Genomic DNA, 19,957 nt, shown 5'->3' on the forward strand with positions numbered 1-19,957 from the left:
CCCGAAAAAGGACACCAAAAAAGATTTAGATTTTTGATAAGATTCCATTCCTTTCTTCTATTTCTCACAAAAGGCGGTGTGGAAGGATGCATATGCGCTCCGAAAAACAAAACATTAGTTTAGTTCAGTGGAGCGCAATTTCATTACAGACATAAACATTTTTAATTTCAGTTTCAAAAATGCGATGCGAAATAAGTCGTGCGGAGGAGTTGAAGCAGAAGTTGGATTTGACTGATCTACCGTCAATACCACAGAAAGAGCAGGTAAATGTATTCTATTGAGTAAATTCTGATATCTGGCGTACCGCTGGCGCGTCAAGAAGGCTTTGGAAGTCTTATCGAGATTCTATTTTTTAGGACGCCGGTGTCCTAATCCTCCTCCATGACGACGGAACTGACGAGTTGAAAGTTCTTCTATGTGTAAGAAGTCGTGAATTGAGAAGGCATCCAGGAGAGGTTAGTCACGGTTCGATGCGTTTTTTGTGGGAAAAATAGTGAGAAAGGTATATATAAAATTTGAGATGAACTGGTAACCGGTCAGACCTCAAAAGTTGGAAAAAATAGAATCGAAGAATTTTTAAATTCTGATTGTGAGAACCGGTAGTCATCGGGAGTTCCCAAACTCAAATGTTTGGTAGATCAACCTTCATTTTCACAGTTTACAGCTTTTCCGTAACTCCGCCCACTTTTGAGGTATGCGCCTTTAAAGATTGCCTCATTTCCTCTTTAAGCTCAAACGTACCCATCTCAAAAGTGGGCGGAGCTATCAAAAAGTCGTCAACTACAAAATTGTAGCCCTTGTATTGATATATTTTAAAATATATATTTTAAAACATCTGTCCCAGAGCACAATCATGAAACTTTTTTAAAAGAAATTTTGAAAAATTGAACATATTCTTGGTTTGAAACTACTGGATTACTGGAAATATCGTGACAGACTTTCCAATGTTAACTTTTTGAAAATTAAGAGCTAATCGAACTCTATCGTAAAGCCTATAAGAAAGAAAAAAAAACTGAAGTTGTCCATGACGGGCTCACAAACTTAGACAATTTTCGACATGCCTTCTTTCCCAAGCCTAATCTAGTCTCCTCTAAAAAAGCAACAAAAAAGAGAAAAGTCCCTCGATTGCAGGTCTGTTTCCCGGGCGGTATGATGGATGATGAGGATGCGAATGATGTGCGGCGGACGGCGATTCGAGAAGCTTATGAGGTAAGAGACAGAGATTTATCCTCTTGAGAGACAAAATGCTGGGGATAGATGAGGAAAGTGGCTGGGAATGGGATGAAGAAGATGTCCAAGGGGGAAGTTTTAAAAGAAGAAGAAGTGACAATCAAAATGACACTTAAAAGTGTCGGGAGAGGAAGAGGGTGTCCAATGGGAATATGTGTGAAAGGGGGATGACTTGACATGGGTGTTCCGATATGAACTTAGGAATTCCAAAATATCAAAGTATCATTTGGAACCCTATGTATATACATGAGATTGTGTTGATACCAAAGTCGTTGGTGGCATTTTTCATTTTGAATAGAAAGGTAATAGCACGCACGTATGTTTTATACATTTTTAGACAGGAAGATGGCTGACAATGAGAGACTAATCTGGCGCGCCTCAAACGCGTATTTAAATTTGTGGACTGATAGTGAGTAGTGAGGTACGGATAGACAGATATTGAGAAGACAGGTAGGTAACGGTGTAAAAATAATCTGGCGTACCTCTGGCGCAGATTATGAGCAATATGAAACAGTGTTCCGACGGCTTTGAGTCAGAAATTCAGCTGATCATACTGGCTGGCGCGCCTGAGAAGTGTTATCAAAATTGTGAAAAGTTTTACATGGATTTCATAATACGCTATACACTGGCACACTTAAACTGACCACAAGGGAGTTGTGAGTGAAACTGAAGTGCCTTTGGCACATAATTGAACTATTTCTGTCTGGAAAGTTGAAAATTCAAAGATTCTGGATCAGTTTTCAGATTTTCAAAAATGTTGATAGTTTTGAGATTTCAGGGAAGTTTTAGTAAAAGGTGTTGTAGTCTTGGCGCTAGAAGGATTTTGGAAACAGATTTGGAATCGCCTTGACTATTTCTTTCTAGATATATACGACTTGTAAGAAAAGGACACACATTTGAAATCCGGAAATCCGGACAAACAGATACACAGACAGACAATACTATGCAACTACTAACTACTTACTAAATAGGCGTTCCATACATAACGACCTGTCACAAAAAAGAAGAAGCCTCGTTTTCCAAATGACGCAAAGTAATTATCGGATCAGCAGACGGAAAACTAGTACAGAATAGTCACAAAATGGTGAAAAACATTCTTTGAAAAAAGTGACCGAATCGAACGGTTCAATTGGCGGGGAGGAAGAGAACAAAAAGGTGTTCTTCTTGTAAGAAGAGAGAAATAGTGTGTGGATGAGAGAGACAGAGAGAGAAAGAGAGAAATGTCCTTCACTTCCTCTCTCTCTCTTTCTTGCATAACCTTTGTGAATTGCAGGAAGTTGGTGTCATTGAGTCAGACGATTATATTGTTCTGGGAAATTTGCCCGCCTTTCGAGCAAGATTTGGTATACTTATTCATCCGACGGTCGCCTTGTTGAGGTAAGTAGTGCAGATCTGAAAAAAATTATTGTGAAGAATAGCTTAGGGTTGTTTGAAATTGTTTTAGATCGGCTAAATCGGATAAAATCGGCAAGTAATAAAAATTTGAAAAAACTTTGACCAATTGTAACTCTGCCTTTTTTCCAACAAATCTCGAAAGTTATTTTTCTTGTAGATCAAATCTAGCTCTCCATTTTTGCAGTTGACAACTTTTTGATAGCTCCACCCATTTCTGAGATATAGCGATATCTCGCCTCTTTAAAGACGCATATCTTAAAAGTGGGCGGAGCTATCAACAAATTGTCAATTACAAAAATATATATCTAGGTTCGATCCACCAGGAAAACAAAAATGTAATAAGTTAGGACAAAAACTGACTCAGTGACACTATTTCATAGTTAGCCGATTTCATTTTCAAATGATTTCTTCGGCATTTCTCAAATTTTTTATAGTTATTGTTCCAGAAAACCCCCAACCTTCTCCCTAAGCATCAATGAAGTGGAAAGTGTTTTCTGGATCCCACTATCAAAGTTTCTCGATGACACCTATCATTCTACATTCCCCGTTGAGAAGTTCTACATGGTGCATATGTTTCAGGTAGGTCGCTTGCTAGAAAATGCTTTAAATTTTGGCAGCGCGATAAACTAGAAACTACAACCCTCATAATTTTGCAGTTCGACTCCTACCCTGTCACATATGGAATCACAGCCCTGATGTGTATTGTTGTGGCAATCGGACTGCTCGGAAGACACCCAAAATTCAATCTAATGTCTAACTTGACTGTCTCAGATATGATGGAGAAACATTTGGACAGTCTTGAGATTATTCGACATATTTATGAGTTTTCAAGCAGAAAGTTCGAGAATTCGAAGATCTGAATTATATTGCAATGAATAATTTATTTTTTCGTATTCTTAGGATAGCACATGCTCTCAACTGAAGTTCGGACTGTCTTCAGATGAATGTATGAACATTTTGAACTCCCACTCACCTTCTGTGATTTTTATTAGTATATTCATGTATTTATAGATTATACCAGTTTTTGTGTGTGAACCGGACTGGTTTCCAAGCAGGAAGAGTCTAGTAACAGAGATTTGAAGGTCGGTGTGTTTTTAGTTGTGTTTTGACAGGTTTAGTGTAGTTCCAATAATTTTTGGCTGTTTTTTTACTGCAGAATAGTTTTTGTTGAACGTAGTAACCAAAGATGTATAGTGAGTAAAAGTTATCCCTTATGCAGTAATGAAAATTGTATATCAATTGTTCATAAAAAACTTACTAGGGACGGTGATCTATACCATTGGAAATCTGAGAAAACGCTGATCCCGAAAATAGGTTTACTTTTCGCTCTCAATGCTTGGTAGTCAAGTAAAACAAGATCACAGTTCTGGAAAATGTTTAAATTTTTTTTTGTTGATTATTTTTATTCGAAGTTTAACCTTTTTTTCTCGAACTCAAGAGCAAAAACTGAATAATTATTTAGAATCAGCGTTTTTTCAGCTTTCCAATGATATAGGTCACGTCCCATTTCCATAACTCCAGGTGCCCCCAGCAAAGCCTATTTAACGCGGTATATTTTTTTTTCTAAAAGGAGATATCAAAAAGTTGCCAACAGACAAAATATAGCTGAATACTAATAAAATATATCTTCAGTTGAAAACAATTTGATAGCTGTCAAGTTAGTTGAGATATTGTGCACCGAACTGTTGCTATTGGGGCAACACTTCACTAGCAACTTTGCCAGCAGCATACCATTTGTGACAGTTCAAAAAAAACTAAAGCTTTGAACTTTTTCCCTCAATGTTTCTGATCTATCAACTGAACTCAATTTGACCTTTCGCTGGTATCTCAAGTACATGCTCTTTCACTAGCGTCAATTATTACTCATTTTATTTAAAAAAAAAAGTAAAATTATTTTCTCCTTCATGTTCTTACTATACATAAAAGTCACCTACACACATCTCGAAAACAACCTCATGAAAAATGGTCAAAATACCTTTCTTTTCACTACTACGACCTCCATACTCCCCACTAAATCCCCTCTATCCCTCTGACTACTGCTAACAGGTAAGTGCGTCATGTAGTATTGTGCGCCTCAAGAAATCTCAAGTACTTCTTCTTCTTCCCCGAGAGAGATTCTTCTCTATTTCTCTCTCTAGAAAAATCAGAGGAAACGGGAAATACAGTGTGCAAATATATAGCAACAAAAAAGATTGCCCCCACCCTCCCCCGTTTCGTTTTTTTGCCTCGTCCCCCTTCCGTTTTTCTCTTTTCTTCGATTACCTAGAAGAGTCACTTCCAGTCGTTGGACACTTTCGACAGCCATGGCTCCAAATCGATCTCATCCGATCCCTATTCACAGGTACAGTAATCTTTTTTGATTTGCCTCTGGAGAACTTGAAAGAAGAAAAGAGGGAAGGTTTTGGTATTGACCTAAGTAATTAGGAGGGTGACTGACGTAAATTTGAAATCGATTCTATACTGTTTGTCTGTACTCAGAATTACGGAACTAGCTAATGAGAAAAAAATCATTCAATTTTAGAAAAACAAAAAGTGAAAAATTAACTGGAGAGCTATACTTGATAATCGGAAAAAAATTGAGAGCCTGTCCTGGCATTCCAAAATATTAAATGTAGTTTCTCTTCTGTTAGAAAAATTTAAAGTATGCATTTTTGTATTTGACTTCATTATGCTAGGACTTTCAAGTTTTGATATATGTGTGTTTTCACGCAAAGTTGTTAGTGTAAAAATAAAAATGTTTGAATGGTTTTAGATCCAGCTGCAATGTCAGTTTTAATTTATTATGTGAAATTTTACGTTTGTAAGATAAATCAAATTAAGCTAGTTATTTAAATAGTTTTTGCCAGCTTTTTTAGATTTTGGAAAACGATTATTCCATTACTCAAGCTTTGTCCCGGTGCTGTTAATTTGAAACTCGTCTTCAAAACTTACGCTTACTATAAAAGTGTAACTTTAAAAAATAAAATGACCTTTCTAAATCTTGATGCCTAAAATGTTAATTTTTGGAAATGCCAAACACAACATTTAGTTCCACATCAAACTCAAAAGAAATATCGTTCAGTAAATACCCAACTTCAAATGTTTCTGTGCAGTTAGTTGAGTATGATGTCCGCCTGTGTGTCCATGAGACCAGATGTTCACAATTTTTTGAATTGAATGACCTTTCGAGTAAACTGAAATGTTTCAATATGCGACAGACAAGCTCCGCCCATTTATCTAAACATTATGTTCTCCTTAAAAGGCATGCCTCATATACGGGATGTGAGATTCCTAGAGTTATTCTGATTCGAAAGAACAAGCAATATGCTAAACCATCGATCAAACTAACTAAACTAAGTAAATAAACACAATTGAAAAAATAGAGGGAGATCAAATGTTCGCATTCCGCAAAATTTGATCCAGTTGAATGAGAACCAAGTGAATGAGTTTAGTTTTCCAATCAAAAATATGTCTAACTATAAGAACAGTGTTTTCTTATCTGGTCCAAACCGTTTTTGAACAAAGTTGTTGTTCAAAAACTAAGAAACTAAGTTTTAAAATCCATTCTAGGCTGAGTTATGCTCGAAAAATCAGTTTTAAACTGCTCTTAAATTGTTTTTTGTAAGTTCAAAGCACGCCGGTTAGACATCAAGCTTTGAACAGAACTTTCTCTATAACGCTGTGAAATTCCTCATCTTCCTTATCTTCCCCGCTACTCCTTACTTTTTTACTGTTACCGAGAAGTAGCACTTGACACTTTTCGAATCACCAATTACTGTCTCCCAAAGCAGCAGAGTCAGTAGAAGAAGAAGATACATACTCTCTCTCTCGCTCATCAATGTAAATAAGAAATTACTACTCTCTCTCTCTTCCTCAGCGAGATCTCTCGCTTTCCTACATGCGATTATTTCGAGACACTTGAGAAATCTCGGATTGAGCAAGAGAACTGTGCAGAAAATGGTTGGGGATGGGGGCAAGGGACAAATAATACATAGTAACTATGATGGACTTGAACTATTGAAGGGAAGAGGTCAAAGTTGAGATTAGCTTTGAAAAAAAGATGTCGCAGGGAAATAATTTGATAAAGAAGCGAATATTTTCAAACATCTCATTGGTAGGAGATATTTAGTTTGCTAGGCAGATAAGCCCTAGTTTTTTTTCAAGTAAACAATTTCTTTTATTGCTTCTTGCCATACGTACATCGATTATATTATGAGCTGAAAATATACCAAAACGTAGATCTCAACGAGTTCGATATCCGGGACCTACTAGGGGCCGGATGGCGGATCGTTTATGTGCCGCGGGCCAATGGTTTTTTCATCAATTTGGCGTATTTAGCACTTTTTACGGACCCTGGGCACATTGACGAGCACTAAGGTCCGTTTTTCTTGAAAACAATTCTAAGCTTTTAAGCGCTAAAAGTTCTAAACCGACTGACTGAAATACCGTCTGGGCTTCCTTAATTGCACAACCATTTTGAAAATAAGTACACGGGGGAGATGAACATTGCCAACTACAAAAGTTTTCACATTTCGAATTTTTAAAAAATCTTTCTGGCTCCTGCCCTTTTTTTCATTTATTAACTGAATTTCGGTTTAAATGGTTACAAAAAACATGGACTTATATCAGTGTCACCCATAATGCTGTGGACTTCATCGCCTCTGTTGCAATCACTCATGAACCATCTGTTTGATCAAAGTTTTTTTTTCCCATGGAGGCAATACAGTAGCAAATTAGATAAATCACAAAAGCACAATCATAGAAAAATAATAATGAATACACTTCATGGATAAAATTACAGATCGGCGTCCCACACGCCGTCCATGCTTGTGAACGCCAAGAAATATCTTTCCGATCGACCACAACTGTTAGATTGTCCACGTTGTAAGGTGAGTGTTGTTTGTAAAAGTATAGTTTATAGTCTGAAAGCCTAAAGCATTCCTATAAGGCTTAGCAGACATAAATCACAACTTGCTCTTCCAAACACGCTCCAAATACATGATTCCAGAACCACGGCGAAACGGAGATAACCTTCGTCAACGGTTTCGGCACCTACCTCGCGTTCTTCTTCCTTCTCCTCGCCGGCATCTTGATCTTCCCACTTTTTGCCCTTTGGGTACGTCAAATTTGTCATATTTATCATAAAACTTGCTTTCCTAATATAAATTTACAGTTTGCTGCCGGGGAGTGTTAAAGGTGCATGGAATTTGTTCAAATGGACCTCGTAGTTAATCGGTGAAAGACCGTACACTACTACGGTTTAAAATTTTTTTAAAGCGTTTTTAACTACGAGACCCATTCGAACAAATTTCATCCGCCTTTAACACACCCGGCAGCAGACCATGTGAAAGCTTGAAGTTTCTGCTAGTCCGATAGAGCGCGCTTGCTGAATATCCAAAAATATTGGTAATAATGAATTCCAGGTTCCATTCTGCGTCGATACATTCAAAGACGCCGAACACTATTGTCCATCATGCCGCGCCTGGATCGGAACGTACAGACGTGTGGGAAAATCCACCTAAACCAAAAAAAACTTCAAAAATTTTGAATTTTCCCTATGTTTCACACCTACTAAACAGCCTTTTTCCTACTTTTTCGTAATAATGAAAAATTTATATGATTTCGAAAGTAGTACCAGACAGAGAGAGAGAGAAACGAAGCGGGGACAAGACAAGCAGCGAGAGAAGGTTTAAAGCTACACAGAGTATGTCATCGTTGTATAGAGAATTGGAAATTATGCAAGGCAAGAGAAGTACTCGGGACGAGGAACAGGTGATGGGGGAATTCTGGCAGAAAATAGAAGCAGAAGGGAAGGGGGAAATGTGGTATAGTCACACGGTATCATATTAGGTACCACAAGAATTCGGCTCTGTATCGATGAGTCAATGCTCAACGAAACCGTGTGGCAGATAAGATGATGTCAGTGGTAATGTGATAAAAGGTATAGATTTTTAGAAAAGATTTGGTGTAAAGATGCATAGAGAAACAGGGAACCGGTCTAGACCCGACTGAACCGTCCCAAGAACTTTTTGCACGCCGGACAGGTGTGATTGACGTCGAGAAGTTGATCCAAGAAGAATGGAACACAGCAGAAACACCAGGGGATGATGAAGAGGAAGAGACCAAGGAAAGCGAGGATGGCGAAGATTATCCATGGAAGGATACCGGCACAACGTTCAATGTGAGACACTATGTGGTTCTGGAATAGCTTGGTATACGATTGAGGATTTTAGTTTGTAGTCTAGTTACTAAGAGTCGCTAGCTTGACAAGCTTGTTTGAGCGAATATCAGAATCTTTAAAAGCAACTTTACGGAATTGTTCTATAAGTACTTACAGACCCACTCTAAGCAACACTATCATACTATGCAGAAATGGTGTAAAATTGGAGATATTTAGCATCAAAGTTGTTCGAAAGAGACTTTCGAAAAAATTGGTGGTTTTAGCTCGGAACAGTTCTTAAAACTGCGCTTCACCAAAATGCCCTTGAAAAATGTCTATTTTCTCTGAGTCCCTCAATTTCGCACACAATTTTACTTGATTTCGGTAGAGCGCGCTTGTAAGAAGCGCACCGTGCTAATACTAGGCTGGAATTTTTGTAGAGATCGCATTTTATCACTTTTTGAATCTAATTATCTAATTTTCTATAAATTCCCGCTTAAAATCATTACGATTTTCAAAATCAGCATGTTCGAAAAAATCCTTGGTATAATTTTTAGGAAGATCCAGCATAGTGCTCACCCAAAGCTCTAACTTCATTTCCAGAAAAGGGGCGGAGCCTAAAAGAGGGCGGGACATTCACTATCATTGCATTTATCAATTTTTATATCTTTCAACTGTACCTGACAGTGCGGGCAGTCCATCTCAATCGGGTTGGTATTATACGGTGACGCCCGTGACGATACATATCTTGAATCGTTTTGTGGTGAGGACGCGGGTGCCTAAACCAAAGAATATTTTATCTACAAGAATCTTATCTATTTCAACATATGCTTTTTAAAATGAGAAATACAAAAACCCATCGAAAAAATTTCTTACATTCTGCTCGACGTCTTCTGAATCATAGCTAGGTGGGACCTCTACTTTGGTTGTCATTTTTATTTTTTAGTTCTAGAATATAGTTTTTCAGAATAAAAACTGTCAATCAATATGTTTCTGGAGCCAACAAGTGTTCCGGTGCTCAGACACCAAAAACGCGCCAGGGATCACCGATAACGCGTCAATAGCCACGAGAAATGCGCAAGCTGATTCTCTGCGTCTCCAATCTCTAATGCGTGGCTGTGGAGCGCGTTTGGATACCCACACAGAATTTGAATTATTTTTTTCAACTTTTGTAAATTTCAAGTTAAAAAGTGAATTTTCCACCGATTTTCGCAAATTTTTTTTTGTTGTTTTTTTTGCAGATGTCAACTCTAGACGCAATCGTGAAAAATGCGGAAGATATCGCGATACAAGAAGGCGAAGAAATCATAGAAGAAGTGATAGAAGAGGAACAAGTCGAATGGATGGGCACAACAGAGGTTATGGAGCAAGAACAAGGTGGATATTATCAGTCGGAAGAGCTACTCGAGCATCAAATCGTCGATTACGATGACCCTGACGCTTATCAATCATTTCTGCCCGTTCGAGACGGTGAAGCCTATTTTTCACTGAATTTGCCCGATTTATTGAGCAAAAATCATCAGATAACACAGGAAAATGGAGCAATTGTTCGATTAATCTCGTGTTTTAATAAGAAATGTCAACGACAAGTGTCGTGTAACGGTTATTTGTATACCGTTAAAGATTGGGTGGGTCTTTCGCGATTTTTCAGTTTATGCTTGAAAAAAAGTGATTTTCAAGCTGAAAATAAGAAATTTATAGCTAAAAAGCTAGTTTTCTGTAAGAAATTCATTAAAATTAGGTTTTTTGCCCAAAACTTTATTTAAAAACTGATTTTGAACGACCAATTACAGATAAAAATGAGTTTTTTTTCAGTTTGGTCTAAAATTCGCTAATTTTGTTACATATTAAGCTTAAAAGTTCGTAGAATTTCATAGTTTTTATTACAGAAGCATCAAAATCGGATTTCTCCTTCAATTTTTAAACGGGAAAACTCCAATTAAAGGCTCAAATTTTTGGGAAAAACTGTTTTCGATTGATTTTTGTCATTTTTCGACTCAAGATTTCGGAAAATTGAGATTTTTCGAACCATGATTCGTCAAACTTGCTATATTTGAAAAAGTAATTAGAATTGTAGTTTGTAGTCGTTTTTTTACTCAAAAACAGTTTTTTTTTCTTTCGTTAGTGCAATTTTTGGTTTAAAGTTCTGAAACATCCTGGAAAAATCTATTTGAAGTCAATTTTGAGTAAAATTAACGAATGTCTATCGATTTTTTGCAGTTTTTCCTAGTTTTTCCCCTATAATTTCTCTCTTTTTTCCAGGTATCCGACACAAACTGGACAAATTGGCGCTGCATACACGATCACTGTTTCGGCGAGATCCGTACGACTCCAGATTTCAACGGGATTCGTGAAGTACAAGAACACTCGAGTGCGTGTCCGAATCTCGACGAACTTCAGATCACGATCCGAATCGCTGTCTATGATGCACGTCTTCTGGCTGAATTCACAGATACTCCACTCGAGAATCTTTATATAGCAGCGGTTGAGAGAATGAAGACAGAGTGTCCTGAGGCTGTGCTCTTGTTTCCGACATATGAAGTGTTGAAAGCAACGTTGGAGGATCATAGACACAATAAAATATATCGAAAACGATTCGAAATGCAAAAGTTTAAGGATAAGCAGAGAAAGATGAATATGACACCTGATGAGGTGTTGTATGCGGAGAATTCGACGGGAATGATGAAGTTTCGCAGGACTAAACCGTTTCCGATGGTTAGTAGTAGAGGAAATGTGACAGAAATCGGAGAAAAATCGATAAAATCCTCAAGTTTTGTTGAATTTTAGTGAAAAATCGCTTAAAAATTCTCTAGTTTATCTTCTTAGGCCCACTTTTGAGTGATTTTGAATAATTTTAATAAAGATTTAGCTGGTCAAAACTATAGTCGGAAATACGACAAATTACAGCTGGAAAGAGTTGATTTTTGTCTTTTAAACATTTTTGAGCTAAAAATAGGATTTCCGACATGGAAAACTAGCTTTTGAGTAGTTTTTCTCCTCAAAAATGGAATTTTCCGGCTATTTAGATGTAAAAATCACATTTAGGCGTTAAAAACGACAATTATACAATTTTTGACCTCAAAAGTGGGCGGAGCTAGCAAAACATTGTCAACTACAAACATGTAGCTCTAATTTTGATCTACCTCACGTTTTTCAGTTAAAAATGAAATAAATAGTATATTTTTCAGTCAATGTGCAACTTCTGTCACGAACAACTCATAAGTACGAATCTGCCGTCACAGGATCAACTAATCGCTCATTTATTGTATAATCATGGTCGAAAGCTGACAATCGAGAGATACGAATTCAAGGATGTCAATTTATTCGATGTAAGTTGGGGAAAAATGCTATTTTTAATAGTTTTCAGCGTGATTTTTTGATATTTTTAGCTGAAAAAAATGAAAAATTGACGATTTTCAGCACTACCTCCGTGAACTCAACAGCAACAGTAAGCATAAGATGAAACGAATGGGATTGGCTGATGAGAATATGTATTATTTATGTATTCACGATGATCGATTGGCAAAGACCGGAGTGGGAAGGGCCTCACGGCTACAACAACAGATATGTCATTGTACTGCTTTTATTCGGATTTTTGATTGGAGGGTAAGGGCGAAATTCGATTTTTATCGAAAACATATCGCAAAAATTCTATATTTTGTACCAAAAACCAAGAAAATCCGCCAAAAAATGACCGCTTTGAAATTTTGCTGAGGCTAACTAAGAATTGTAGTTTGTAGTCAGTTAGCCTCAGCAAAACTTGAAACGGGTGTATCTCAACGGGCTTTTGACGGAAAATGAGATTTTCGCTAGGAAATTGAAGAAAAATTGCAAAAATGGACGGAAACCCCGGTTTTTTTATATTAGCAGTTCACTTTTCTTACAACTGCGCCCCACCGCAAACGAGAGAGTATCGGTGAGAGACGCAGAATTTTTTTGCTCGCGCCGGCACAGGCTTTCATAGTTTTTGAACTATTCTCGCTGTTTTTCAAAAGTTTTTCTTTAAATTATTATGAAAAATGCGAAAATAGGTAAGCAAAACAGTGAAATTCTGTGTCGACGATCTCGTTTGAGGTGGGGCGCGGTTGTATGAGGGATGGTTATTACATAAAATAAATGAAATTATTCCTAGAACCCTCATTTCCCCAATTTCAGATCGTCTCAAAACGAGAAGGTGCCCGTATAACCATCGATTACTGTCTCTACCATGAACCCTCCCGACACGACGACCTCGACGACATCCATTTCGTTCGCCACCATCGAAATCCCTATCCCACATCGCTCATCCCCTCGAAAGAGTTCATTGATATCTATAATCCAGAAATGTTTATACACGATCTTGAGGAACGTCGAATGAGATCTCAGAAGTTGTTGGGCGACGTTGTTACCGTCGTCGCCACTTCAGAAAGAGGACAGAAACGTCCGATTGAGATGAAGACGTACATGCCACCGGGTAGAGTGAAGGCATCGTTTGGCACCCGAGCACTGGCTCCGCCCCTTGCTGCACAGTTGGCTGCTGGAAGTACTCAGCCATTTGTAGATGGATATACTGATATGGACTCATCGCCCAATAGGAATCGATCAAAATATCGACAACCGATTCGGAATTATCAGAAAGTTGAGGAACCGTCCGGCTCGGAGCCTTCACAACCTCCGATACCTGGACCGTCTACGAGTGGTGGTAGTAATAGAGAAAGAAATGTGGACGATCCGTCGATCCCGCCTCCACGGATCTATATCAGTCAGAAACCGTATACACGACTGACGGAACGACAGAATTTCAGGGTATTCTTTTCAGAATGATTTGGGGAATGAATGAGCAAAAATTTGAAGAAAAACAAAGAAAATCGAAACTTTCAACCTTTTTTGCTGAATTTTTATGATAAGAAGTTGCTCCTCCCACTTGGGTAACTATAATCGGCATTGGCGTTGAGATGAAAAAATGTGAAAATTCGATGATTTTGAACAATTTTTAGACGAAAAATGATATTTTGAACAATTTAAAGTCATTGTTTTCTCGATTGGGCGCAACAGAGTGTGCGGCAAAATGCAAAAGTTGGTGCCGCTAGTCAAAAATCTCTATTTCTTATCATTTTTGGCTCATTTTTTCCGATTTCCACACGAAAAAAGACGAAAATAATAATTTCCAGGACATCTATACATTCAACGCGGTGTGCAAAGTGGAAGACGCATGTCTCACCCTCCTGAATCGCCTCCAATCTTGCCAACACGCTCGAATCGGTCTTGCCTACCGAGAGAAGATCGCAACACTCGTACGAAATGCGAGCACTGATCCAGGATTGACTGACGGCACGACTCCAGAAGAGATCAATCGATCGTGGGTACTTCAGAGACCGGTAAGAGGACGGCCGAGGAAAAGAGCGAGAATTGATGAAGGAGATGAGGATAGAGAGAGAGTTGAAAGAGATATCGATGAGGATGATATGGATTCTGATGGGGACGATGATAGAAGGCACGTGGGAGAATACGAGGAAGAGAATATTGAGGAGAATCTGAAGGAACTTGAGGATGAGTCAGAAATGAAGGAGAAGAAACAGAAGGAAACTGCTGATGAGCACGAGGAGGAGGAGGAGCTGAAAGTGTAGGTTTTTCAGAAGAAGCTAGGCCACGCCCACTTTGGGAAATCAATTATTTTGGTGCTGAGTCGTCAAGTCGAAATATTCAGTTTTTCTCAATTAATTTTTACATTATTGAAACTGAAAAAAGCAGATTTGCAACGGGCCGGGTCTCATAGTCAGTACAAAAATTTGAAAATGGGAATTTTTTGAAAATTTTTTTTGATTTTTTTTGCAAAAATCTTGACTTTTCGACTGCACGGTCTCCAACGCAGGGAAAAAGAACGGCAAGAAACATGAAGCCGATTTTTTCACTTCTTAATTCGGGGGTATTTGAGTTTAGAACTCGGAAGAATAGAACTGCGACAAAATAAAACTGTGAAAATATAGAACAGGAAAAAATAGAACTCAACAAAGTGGAACTACGAAAAAATGGAACTGCTACAAAACAGAACTTGACAAAATAGAACTGAACACAATGGAACTGCTACAAAATAGAACTGTTACAAAATAGAACTCTAGTTCGAATGGAGCGCGTTTGCTTTTTTTTGCAAAAATTCAATTTATTTTTGACTTTTCTCAAATCAATTCATATTTTTCATCGAATAATTGGTCAAATTTTTAAAAAAAGTCGTTCTGATTCTTCTAAAAAGAATAAAATGCAAACGCGCTCCATTCGAACTAGAGTTCTATTTTGTAACAGTTCTATTTTGTAGCAGTTCCATTGCGTTCAGTTCTATTTTGTCAAGTTTTGTTTTGTTGCGGTTCTAACTTTCACTGTTCCAGTTTGTAACAGTTCTATTTTCGTCTGTTCTATATTTTCACAGTTTTATTTTGTCGCAGTTCTATTCTTCCGAGTTCTAAACTCAAATACCCCCCTTAATTCAATTCTTTTATTTTTTGCACTGAAAATACTGTATTTTCAGAAAAAAGAGTATAACTTTTTTGCAGAAAACATTTTCTGATAAAAATTGTGCATAATGTATCTGAGGATGTCTAATCTTTCTGAAAATCTGTTTTTCCGTATCAAAGAAGTCAATTTTCGACCAAAATTCGCGTTTTCTGGCTCATAAGATGGAGAATTTAATTTTCTACAATTCTGATGGATAGAACCGTTTTTCATTCATTACGACGTCTGAAAACCTAAAAACACAGTTTTTTCAGTGCGAAATACAATAATTGAATTAAAAAATGAAAAAATCGGCTTCACGTTTCTTGCAGTTCTTTTCAGCAGTGTGGGAGACCGCACTCTAGTGAAACTGAAAGAAAAACACAATTCCCTCCATTTCCAGACCCACCCCACTCTCTTCTCCAAAACCATCCACATCCACCCCGTCCGCCTCGTCAACTCCATCCAAATCATCCGCTGCCCTTCCACTTCCATTTGAAATGCCACGTCTGACACGTGAAGAAACGAATGAATCCACGACGTCATCATCCACGTCATCATCCGCAGTCCCCACTTCGGATATAACGACGAGAAGTGGAAGAGCACGCAAACTGCCGGCACGGCTTCTCGAGGATTAATTTTTCAATTTTTACGCATTTTTAATCAATTTTTTTGTAATAATTTGTGATTTTTATTCTTCTGCAAATACTGTCTGTATTAATCTGATTTGTGCCTCTGAAAAATTTTCGCTTTTTTCTTGTAATTAATTTATTGCAGAGAGAGAGATCAAAGGAGCCAGAGAGGAGTATCGAGGTAAAAATTATTAAAGTAGTTATTAAAGAAAAAAAACTGGTTTAGGAGGACACGCCCATTTTTGCAAATTTTGAATTTTAATAGTTTACTGATAGTGAGGCTAACTTAATTCTGTAGTTTGTATTGTTAGCCTCAGAAAATGTTTATCGAGACTAGTTGGCTACAAACTACATAAGTGAGGTAGCCTCAGTGAAAATTTTGAAATTTTTTCGGATTTTTGTTTAAAAATTGCAAAAAAGAGTGTGGAGCGAAGAGAAGCGATATGAAAAGTATCTCAGAATGTAGTCAAAACTGGAAAATCTATCAATTTATGATCTCTTCCGTGGCACATTTCTAACTACACCACTGGTAGCAGACTTCTGCTTCTGTCGTCCCGTCTCCACAGAATTCGCCTTCTTCGCCGTCGTCGTCGCCTTCTGAATCTGCTTCTGTTTCCCACTTTCAGCTTTCTTCTGCTTCTGTCTCTCCGCCTTCGATTCCTCCTTCTTCTCCTCTTTTTTCCGTTGTTTCTCCTCAATTTCCATCGCCCGAATATCTTTTTTCGCGAATCGTCGTTTCCTCTTCAATCCCGATTTGATTTGAGAGGGGATGCTCCGACGATGAGATTCTGAAGCGCCACGTGGATTCTGATGGTGGTGATTGTGATTTTGGCGATTGAAGTTGTTCCATTGCTCACGGATGATTGGGGATCCGATGAGGCACAGACCTAAGACTGCCTGAAAGAAATGAGGAATTGGGAGCAGCTTAGAGACTACAAACTACAATTTTTCCAAAAAAAAAACATTAAAAAACACTCTTCATTTACTTGGCCACTCGATCTAAAGTGCGCCCGCGTGGCCTAGTTGTTTAAAGCGCGGTCGCCCTCCACAGTATGAAAGTTCGGTTTTGCCCGCTGGCTCAGATTTTTTTCTTTTTTCAAAACTGTTGCGGACAGCGCCGCCGACAAACGCCGCTTGTTTTTTGATATATAAGAATCCAATTTTAAGCGATTTAAATAACGATAGAAGCTTTGAATGGTAGTCTACAGCAGAACTATGTTTTTGGGAGGGGAGCCTAAGATTTAAAAAAATCTAAATTTGAAAAACGCAATCATGTTTGTTGGGAATAAGACTTTTATTTATTTTCTTGAGAGAGCCTTACAGACTACAAACTACAAACTACAATACTTACCAACGCTGTGAAGGAGAACAGTAAGATAGCATTGCCAGTGTCCACGGACTTTATATGGTTCCGTATCTTCTCGTGGAGTAGAGTGATATGGTCCATACCTGGAAATCGATGGTTGAATAGATAAGGAATATTTGGGTGGAGAGAAAGGGACATTCGGATAAACGGGAGGGATAGAAGGACTAGAGGACTGTTACGATCGAAATACAGAATGATCATTGTCACGGTCAGGGTCAAATGTGGATCCACAATTTCACTTCTTACATGGGAATGACCCAAGGTGAAACGCTGGGTTTTCTTAGATATTTTGGGAAATGATAGCCCTTCACCCAACTAGAACAAAATAAAAATATTACGTGCCCCTTTTAAGTTTCCAGAGAATGGCAGGCATAATTCCATTTTTTCGAATTTTTCGAGTTGAACCACTTCGAGACATCGTAACTCGGTCAATTCAAAAGCAATCTTTTCAAACTAAAATGTAATCGCAAGATCTTGACCAACGCTACAATAATGGTCACTGACTCATGTTTCCTGCTGTGACTCCCGAATTACTATAAATGAAAATGTGAAAATTTGCACTTCTCATGAAATCAGAAAGTGGTCATTTTCGAAAAAAGGTATTTGGGAGGCTATGTCTATCCGATTGCCAGTAACAAATAAGGTACATATGCATGCCCAAACATATGGCTCACCTTTCATTCCAGAGACTTTTTTTCATTTTTTCAGTTTTTAAGTTCAACTTCATGTATAGGGATACGTGTGATTTTTCAACTGTAGAGTTGATCAATTGTTCTGAGCAAAAGGTATTATGACATTTAAGCGTAATATAGTTTTTAAAACTTCGTGATTGCCGTCTAACTAAAAAAAGGGAGAATTCACTGAAAAACGCGGAAGTTATTTTTAACGAATCGACGTACCTCTATACATGAAGTTGGACTGAAAAACTGAAAAAATGAAAATAAGCCTCTGGAATGAAAGGTGAGCCATATATTTAAATACGTATATACTTCTTATTTGTCACTGGCAATCAGATAGACATGGTCTCCCAAATACCTTTTTTCGAAAATGACCACTTTCTGATTTCATGAGAAGTGCAAATTTTCACATTTTCATTTATAGTAATTTGGGAGTCACAGCTGGAAACATGAGTTTATTACCTTTTATAAAGCCTCAATCTATATCTTGCGATTACACTTTAGTTTGAAAAGATTGCTTTTGAATTGACCGAGTTACGATGTCTCGAAGTGGTTCAACTCGAAAAATTCGAAAAAATGGAATTATGCCTGCCATTCTCTGGAAACTTAAAAGGGGCACGTAATATTTTTATTTTGTTCTAGTTGGGTGAAGGGCTATCATTTCCCAAAATATCTAAGAAAACCCAGCGTTTCACCTTGGGTCATTCCCATGTTAGATATTCGAATAGAACAAATCTAGATCTTCATTTTCGTAGATGACCACTTTTTGATAGCTCCGCCCACTTTTGAGATAGAACGCTTCCCTTAATTTTCTTGACCGAAATGGGGAAAATTAATAACATGATGTTGGAAAAACTTTAAATTTATATTCGTCGTGTAGATCGAACCCGGACCTCCATTTTTGTTGTTAACAATTTTTCAATAGCCCGCCCATTTTTGAGATATGCAGGTTTTAAGAAGGTAACTTCAAAAAACAATAAAGGGAGAGATATAAGGAGAGCCTAGAGAAGCTAGAGCGTTCTCTTATGACATATTTGCAAAAATAAGGTTTTGTAACGGAAAATTCTCAAGAGAGGGAAATCAACTAGAAAATCCCTAGTATCTCCCTGAATTTTCGCATATTCCAAAAATTAAACACAGATTCAGAATACTCACATCTTCAGGTTTCTAATGGTACCACTTTCAAGTTTCTAGCTGTAACCTCTATTGAGGTAGGTCAATTCAAACATCAGCGTTGTTCACAAGAAATTCAGAAAAAAAAGAAAAAAGCTATAAGGTCGACACAAAAAAAGAACCAAAAAAAAGTAGCGAGCACAAAAAAAGAAAAAGAAAAGCACGCTTCGAAACACACACAACGTCTTCTTTCTTTCAAAGGATGTTTGGGTGGTAGTCATGGTCGGAGGTCCCGCTCTCTTTCTCTGCGTCTCCTCCCTCCACACACTCTCTCGTCCCCACGTGCACGGCTCCTCCCGGTCATCGGGAGAACACGAAGACGGCTTCTGCTCTCTTCTTCTCCTTCCATGTAATCCTAATCCCATCTGTCACCCCATCGTCTCTTCACTCTCTCGCAGTTCTCTGCGTCTCTTTGATCTACATACTGTTTCTCTTATGTACTCCTTGGTCTTATGAGCCATCTTGGATTATTTCTTCTTTATTTTCTTCACCTTTTTTCGTTGGTTTTTTGAGAAAAATATGTATTGAAAAGGAGAAGAAGAATTGAATAGAATTAATCAAGAGGATTTGGTGACGGAGGTAGGCTCCGCCCACTTTTTATCACATGAGATACTGGAAATGGCAGATTGAGGAGAAAGAGAGACGAGAAGCCAAAAAAAAAGATTGAAAGGGAAAAAACGACATTAATGACTTGACACGTTAGGGGGACAGTGGTCAAAGTTAGAGTATGGAAATGAATCTAGCCTTCTCTAGAGCTGCCAGTTGCAAAGGTTTCATACGGTAGATACGGTAGAACGGCAAAGAGATCGAGAGACGACAACTTCTGAGGGACTCCTCTTATTGTATTGTAGTTATTCAGGTTAAAAATTATCAATATAAG

The 19,957-nt window shown here is 37.9% G+C and overlaps 5 protein-coding genes across 5 annotated transcripts; 3 read left to right on the forward strand and 2 right to left on the reverse strand.

Annotated features, from left to right (window-relative positions):
• Window positions 1–179: 179 nt before the first annotated feature.
• On the forward strand, window positions 180–3,485 carry GCK72_003549 (uncharacterized protein; the record flags this gene model as incomplete). Its single annotated transcript, XM_003107333.2, has 6 exons — window positions 180–263; window positions 357–455; window positions 1,132–1,209; window positions 2,504–2,607; window positions 3,072–3,204; window positions 3,282–3,485. The coding sequence occupies 6 exons, from the start codon at window positions 180–182 to the stop codon at window positions 3,483–3,485; spliced, it is 702 nt and encodes a 233-aa protein (XP_003107381.2).
• A 3,942-nt stretch (window positions 3,486–7,427) lies between these two features.
• GCK72_003550 (uncharacterized protein) lies at window positions 7,428–8,126 on the forward strand (the record flags this gene model as incomplete). The annotated part of the gene is made up of 3 exons (XM_003107368.2): window positions 7,428–7,493; window positions 7,613–7,720; window positions 8,028–8,126. The coding sequence occupies 3 exons, from the start codon at window positions 7,428–7,430 to the stop codon at window positions 8,124–8,126; spliced, it is 273 nt and encodes a 90-aa protein (XP_003107416.2).
• Window positions 8,127–8,518: 392 nt separating this feature from the next.
• Window positions 8,519–15,867, forward strand: GCK72_003551 (uncharacterized protein; the record flags this gene model as incomplete). Its single annotated transcript, XM_003107346.2, has 9 exons — window positions 8,519–8,535; window positions 8,578–8,785; window positions 10,006–10,392; window positions 11,027–11,479; window positions 11,953–12,093; window positions 12,185–12,370; window positions 12,920–13,549; window positions 13,915–14,366; window positions 15,633–15,867. The coding sequence occupies 9 exons, from the start codon at window positions 8,519–8,521 to the stop codon at window positions 15,865–15,867; spliced, it is 2,709 nt and encodes a 902-aa protein (XP_003107394.2).
• GCK72_003552 (uncharacterized protein) lies at window positions 8,603–9,697 on the reverse strand (the record flags this gene model as incomplete). The annotated part of the gene is made up of 3 exons (XM_003107376.1): window positions 8,603–8,803; window positions 9,445–9,543; window positions 9,641–9,697. The coding sequence occupies 3 exons, from the start codon at window positions 9,695–9,697 to the stop codon at window positions 8,603–8,605; spliced, it is 357 nt and encodes a 118-aa protein (XP_003107424.1).
• A 483-nt stretch (window positions 15,868–16,350) lies between the features above and the next one.
• GCK72_003553 (uncharacterized protein) lies at window positions 16,351–17,308 on the reverse strand (the record flags this gene model as incomplete). Its single annotated transcript, XM_003107403.2, has 2 exons — window positions 16,351–16,758; window positions 17,213–17,308. The coding sequence occupies 2 exons, from the start codon at window positions 17,306–17,308 to the stop codon at window positions 16,351–16,353; spliced, it is 504 nt and encodes a 167-aa protein (XP_003107451.2).
• Window positions 17,309–19,957: the final 2,649 nt, after the last annotated feature.

This window comes from Caenorhabditis remanei, chromosome I, assembly GCF_010183535.1.
Source record: "Caenorhabditis remanei strain PX506 chromosome I, whole genome shotgun sequence".
NCBI classification, from domain to species: Eukaryota; Metazoa; Nematoda; class Chromadorea; order Rhabditida; family Rhabditidae; genus Caenorhabditis; species Caenorhabditis remanei.